General features: G+C 42.4%; 1 protein-coding gene across 3 annotated transcripts in view; it reads left to right on the top strand.

The window, feature by feature from the left end:
• The window catches only part of kctd15b (potassium channel tetramerization domain containing 15b), a 30728-nt gene that overhangs the window by 9467 nt on the left and 15261 nt on the right, over nucleotides 1–6000 (top strand). For all 3 annotated transcript variants that reach the window (XM_078253350.1, XM_078253342.1, XM_078253334.1), the window contains one exon: nucleotides 831–975. In XM_078253350.1, the coding sequence (XP_078109476.1) occupies nucleotides 831–975 (145 nt within the window). The remainder of the gene's footprint in view (nucleotides 1–830; nucleotides 976–6000) is intronic.

Below are 6000 nucleotides of genomic sequence, written 5' to 3'. Positions count from 1 at the left end.
AGCTGAAACCTATGCATATTATTCAGTTTTTTAATAATCATTGGGATTTTTTAATAGGAAAACATTGATGATGTTGATGTAATTTCGGCTAATGTTAATGTTATTTTTTTGCAACAAATGCACATTTTTAAAGGCCACTATGTTGACTTCATTTTCAGTGAGCTTATCAAATTTCACCAAAATATGTATCTGAGTTTAGATTAGAATTATGAATTGCTACAGATTACAAAATAATTTAAATATACTTTAAAATGGGCAATGCAAAAGTCATGAATTGATCCTCAAGCATTCATGTCATTATATCAACAGAATTATGTAGTGAGATTGCAGCTGTCCAAATCCCTCTTACATTTATAAGAAAGTCAAACTGTAACAGTAAAATATATTTTTCCAGATGTCCTCCTCACATTAATATGTGGACCTCCACCGTTTCTTACCTCTGTTTCATTTCCATCTCTCTGAAATAATAGAGCTGTAATGCTACATTCATGCTATTAATTTCTGTAAGTACAAGCAGCAAGCGTGTGTGTTGTTGTAATCTCTCCGCAGAAGGGACACTTCAAACAAGTCTGGAATGGAGGAACTGTGCCTTAAGCCCCTTGTTTCAACCTGGGATGCTAATGCATTTCAAGCTTTGTGCTAATAAAATTGAAAAATAAATGGAGGGTAATTGTTTCATGCATTTGAAGGGAACTGGCTCATTCAATTATGTGTGTGTGTGTGTGTGTGTGTGTGTGTGTGTGTGTGTGTGTGTGTGTGTGTGTGTGTGTGTGTTTATGTGTGCGGCTGCCTGCGTGCGCATGTTTGTGTGTGTGTATTTCAATTTTCAGAATCAGTCGTCTGTTCAATGGCACCGAGCCCATCGTGTTGGACAGCTTGAAGCAGCACTACTTCATAGATCGGGACGGCGAGATATTCCGCTACATTCTCAGTTTCCTCAGGACCAGCAAATTGCTCCTTCCAGATGACTTCAAGGTATATACCCACACCACAACATACTGCATTGTTTTTCCTTGTCTGCCCCATCAGTGTGAACAACATAACATAAAAAGCTACGAGTACGTAAAGCCATCTGCCCAAACACCCAGTCGTATGGTGTGAAAGTCTAGATTGTTGTCAAGATACAATACACTCAAGTTTCAATATATATTTATTGATGTTTGCCTGCCCTGTCAGGGATTGCATGTTTTCAAAATAGATCTGATACCACAACACAGTTTTGTTTTCATAACAACTAACTCACCTTCTTCTCATTCAACACATTAATTACCTGTAGTCTAAGCATAAGCAGTCATTAGGAAAAGTTTTGGTTGGGGGGGTGGGTGTATGGAAGAGATTCAGTTGGAGTTTAGAGCGGTGGAGAGGTAAAAATGCTAACTTGCTAACTGGAGCATGGTCCAGTGATGTGTCTGCCAAAGCCCTGAGCTGTTGTTTTTCACTGAGAGTGGTTTCTATAGAGGTGAGCCCAGGTGAAATAGCCTGTACGCCCCTCTGTTCCCCCACGCTCTGATGACCGACTCCCGCTCAGTCAAGGACTCGCTGGGAGAGCTGCGGCATGTTAGGGCAGTTTACATACAAGTATACATACTAATACACTCTGCGCCCATGTATCCATGCATCTGTGCACATACACTTTAATCTTTATGGGCCATTGAAACTGCTTTGGCCTGTATTCAACTACTGAGGCTGCACACACCTGGCTCCTGTTTTAGCGTTGAAGAACTCTGTTGCAAGTGAATGCAAGTACAGTACATAATGTCTGTTACCGTACAATATTAAATGATCCAAAGCACATTTCAACAAACAAGTTGATCATTATCTGTCTCTGTCCCAGGTTGACAGAGTAAAATGCTAATATTTTTAATGCTAGGAGTTCTTGAAATTGATGAAGTTGTATGAAGATGATATGGAGAATGTGTTTCTTATTTATTAGTCTCGCATTGCCAGACCTTCCTCCACAGCCCTGCAAAGGAGGGTCTGTCTAGTCCACACAGTATTCCGGGATGGGAGAAAAATGTGCTCTGGTTCATTGGCATTTCTTTAAACCAATCACAATCGTCTTGGGCAGCGCTAAGTGCCGAATGGAGCAACGGCGCCTCTGCAAAATAGCCTCGGGAAGGAACTTGTTTGGGTGGAACATGTGTGCGTTCAAAATTTGTTTTAGTAGCAACAGAAAACTCAGATTGGCTCTCTGGATCTACCCTGCAGAGATCTGAGGAGCAGTTAACCATAGTCCTCATAAATCCACCGGAGTTTAAAATGCCAACACAAAGAAAGTGGAAGGTAACTGACATCCGGCCGAAAAGAGGGACATCCAGCTGAATTTCCGACGGCACCTGAACATTCCTGGAAGTGGAATATCGTCGATATAGACTACTTATTTATAAGTCATGGGGCAACATTTATTTGAAGTCTGGCAAATGTTTAATATTTGCTTTCCTTCTAGCTCTGGTTTGCTCTTCAACACTTCATTATTAAAAGTATCTGGCTGTTCAGCTGCTAAATGCTCACTATGTTCGTTAACGTTGTCTGTCTTGAGACAGAGCTGAGAGAGAGAGACAGAGCTTGAGCTGAGAGAGTGAACCAAAACAGTAAGTTGGTCCTCTGATGTTCATCCCTAAGTGCAGCTTTAAACTAGAGATGGTCCGATACCATTTTTTGCTTCCGCCGATTCCGATACCTGAACTTGCGTATCGGCCGATACCGAGTACCGATCCGATACCAGTGTGTCATATATTTTATTATGTTTTAACAACTGTATACTACTATCCCTGTATGGATGTGATATTATTTCTATCTTTGTTGTCGGTTTGGCTCAGGTTATGCCATAGAACGTTCTTTTATTCTGCAGTTTGACAATCAGTTATAACGGAAAAAGAACATAAATAAACTACTTTAACGTATTTTTTCTTTAGGGCTTTATTACGTGGTATTGGATCGGTGCATAAACTCCAGTACTTCCCGATACCGATACCAGCATTTTAGGCAGTATCGGAATCGGAACATCTCTACTTTAAACCAAACTGGTTGCATTACGAGCAAGTTAATCTCACCCCCAAAAGTATCCACAAAACTACATGTGGCTTTGTCAAAATTATTATATATTCTGCCTACAGCTCCTTCCTGTTCAAGGTTTTTATTCAGTGATACGGTTTCCTAGGTGCATTCTAGTCTTCACTACTCTACCTTAACTTGCGTGACCTTTCCACCGGGCTGGTGCTTGTTCATCATTCTCTACAAGGGAACATAGGGAAGGCGAGGCCAAGCCATTCAGAGCCAGAGGCAAACTCTCCAGGCACCACGCATAGTCTGAACAAGAGCCAAACCTCAGACAACAGAACATGACATGAAAGCCCCGCATATTTTCAGCAAATGATGGCCTGACTCAGTACCGATTAGTTTTTCCCTTCCTTGCTGTGAAGTCTTGACAGTCCAATCAGGCACCATGGTTAAAGAGAATGCAATGGACTTCATTGTTTCAACTCATTATGATCCCCTCACATAAGCCTGTGTTGATCTGCATACCTTTCAATTTGCGTGAAGCCGGGGAGGAAAAAAAATGCAAATAGTGCGAGGCGGAATTGAGCATGTCCTTATCTGAACACAATCAGGCTTGCCGTCGCCCGAGGGCTGGGTCTGTTCTGCTGCTGGCAGCCACGGCGCTGTGTGTTTTGCTAAATCAATGTGAAAGTCTGAGCAGAATAGGAAAAGAAATTGTTCAGCCTACATCAGTGGAACAAAATATTCACTATTAATATCCTCCCTCTTCTCATTATTCAAACTACAATTAATCACAAGAGTGTAAGCAATGCTCAGTCATATTGAGGGCATGGTTAGAAACCGTTAAGAGTTAGTGGTTTCTGTGTTGGTTTATTCCAGCTTTTGTATTGCACTTTAAATCAATAATGCTTTGTTTCTTTAGGTAATAAATGCAAAAAATAAAAGGAAAGAGCTAATGTTTTCATTATTTGTAGGTGCTGTATATTAGATGAGAATTAGATGGATTTTCTGTCAGTGGCCTCTTTAATCAACAACCTGTGAACCTCTACTTGTGTGGCTTTAGTCATGTTTTTTGTCCAAAACATACAGTAGGTCTTTATCAGTCCTCTGTCTCCCTCGTAGTGACAGTTTCCATCATTTTCTTGCTCTTCTTCACTTTCTCTGCCTCCCTCTCTGTCTCTCCCTCCCTCTGTCCTTCCCCGAGATGTTGCCTTGCCGGTGGGCGATCAGGTCGGATCATTATTTTGAAGCTCAAACGGGCTGTCTGGACACAGGATTGGGGGATGAATTGTCTCGTAGAGCTGGCAGCAGTAGCAGCAGCCAGGAACGCGCTGTTGGCCCTGTCTCCCTCTTATCCTCACCTCAGCGCTTAGGATTACTCTGTTGTTTTCTGCGCTGCTCAGGATGACTAAAGTGGCTTGCAGACAGACCCCTGTTAAAAACATATCCATCCATGGCTTCAGACCTGTGAAGGATGAGGAGCTACACTTTGATACAGAGAGCTGCCTGAAGGGGAGCGTCTCAGTATGAGTTTTGTCAGCTGCAGCAAGAAGGCCAGGAGAGAAAAAGACAGGGAGAAAGGGAGAGAAAAAGGGAAAAAAGGACTCCCTCCTCCCTTCTTTCGCACTCTGAAATCTTAAATATTAGGCCATCAGCTTAAGATGTGTTGCGTCAACGCTCGTCCAGATGGAGTTGTAAATGGGTGTCGTTCACAAGCCTCAGATGAAGGCTCAGTTTAGATGATGTGGTAAACCAGCGAGGAAGAATTTTCAAGGCTAAAGAGCCTGACAGAAGCAGCAGAGTTAATGAATATGCTGTTTGCTGCCATGCTCTGTTTCTATACCCAGCAGTGGTGGGTTAGATCAGGGCTCCCTGGCAGCCCCGGCACCCGACACCCACAGCCACCAATGATGCAGACTACATGAAGCATATACTGTATGCTGTTTCCGCAGTACAAACATACAGTGTCTCGTTTTTCTAGGGCATTTAGGCTATGCACCATCATGTGCAACCTCTATCTGTATCTATTAAATGTGTAACCAAATTCACAATGGGTTGTTTGCTGTGGTTTGACAGTGTCCATACACTAAAAACAAACTTTAGCCAGGGGCTAAGGAACATGAACCTCACATACGAAAAAAACATAAAAGTTCACAAACTAAGAATGAATTAAGCTGTCATTCTTTGTCGCTGTGAAACAGTAGTCAGAACAGATTTTTTTAATTACTAATTGTTTAGCAGAAGGATTTGCAGCATTTAGGTGTAACCTAATTAAATATTGTTCTAATAGGAGCTTAACATCGGGCCGCAAGCCTCATTAACATAAAACTCCCTCCATGTGAGGAATACATTAAAATGCTCCTTGGCTGATGATTGTCCTCATGTTCACTTGCACATATCTTTTCCTCACCTCCGTCTGCCTCCAATAGTGAACCTACACCTCCCTCTATTTTCTATGGTAGCGGTGACTGATAGTGCCATCTGGTCTTGTGGGAAATTAGAGGCAAGAGCACAGGGGCAAATGGCCCCCAGCAAGCCCTGCCCAGGAGGGAGAGGCAGGCAATCTGCTGCAGACTGTCTGCACACAGGAATGCACCATCCCACTTCACTGGAGCCCTATTGACGGCCTTTCTGGATTCGGCTCACTGAAACATGCTAAAGGCTAGCACAGCTCTGCCAAGAGCTACTGCGGAGGAGAGCTGCAGCATGGCTATGCTTTGTTTATTGAGAGTGTTGTCCTGCTGGTCGAAGGCAATCCCTGATCTTAGATTATTGTTCTTCTATCCAGAAGATGCATTACATGGTAAAAGTGAGACGTTAAACCCTGCTCTGTTTTGGATAAACAAACAAACAAAAGTACTTTTACATTTTGGGTATTTGTTTGATTCTTATCCAGATCAATTTACCGTAAGTGCAGGACTTTTATGCTGCTCACATTACAAGAAGCCTCAGTAATGAGTTTATGGGTCAGAAACATGGTGCCTTGACCGTTTGCACTCC

This window comes from Sander vitreus, chromosome 1 (assembly GCF_031162955.1).
Source record: "Sander vitreus isolate 19-12246 chromosome 1, sanVit1, whole genome shotgun sequence".
Taxonomy (NCBI): domain Eukaryota; kingdom Metazoa; phylum Chordata; class Actinopteri; order Perciformes; family Percidae; genus Sander; species Sander vitreus.
Note: the sequence above shows the minus strand (reverse complement) of the source record. Positions and strands in the feature narration are given on the sequence as shown.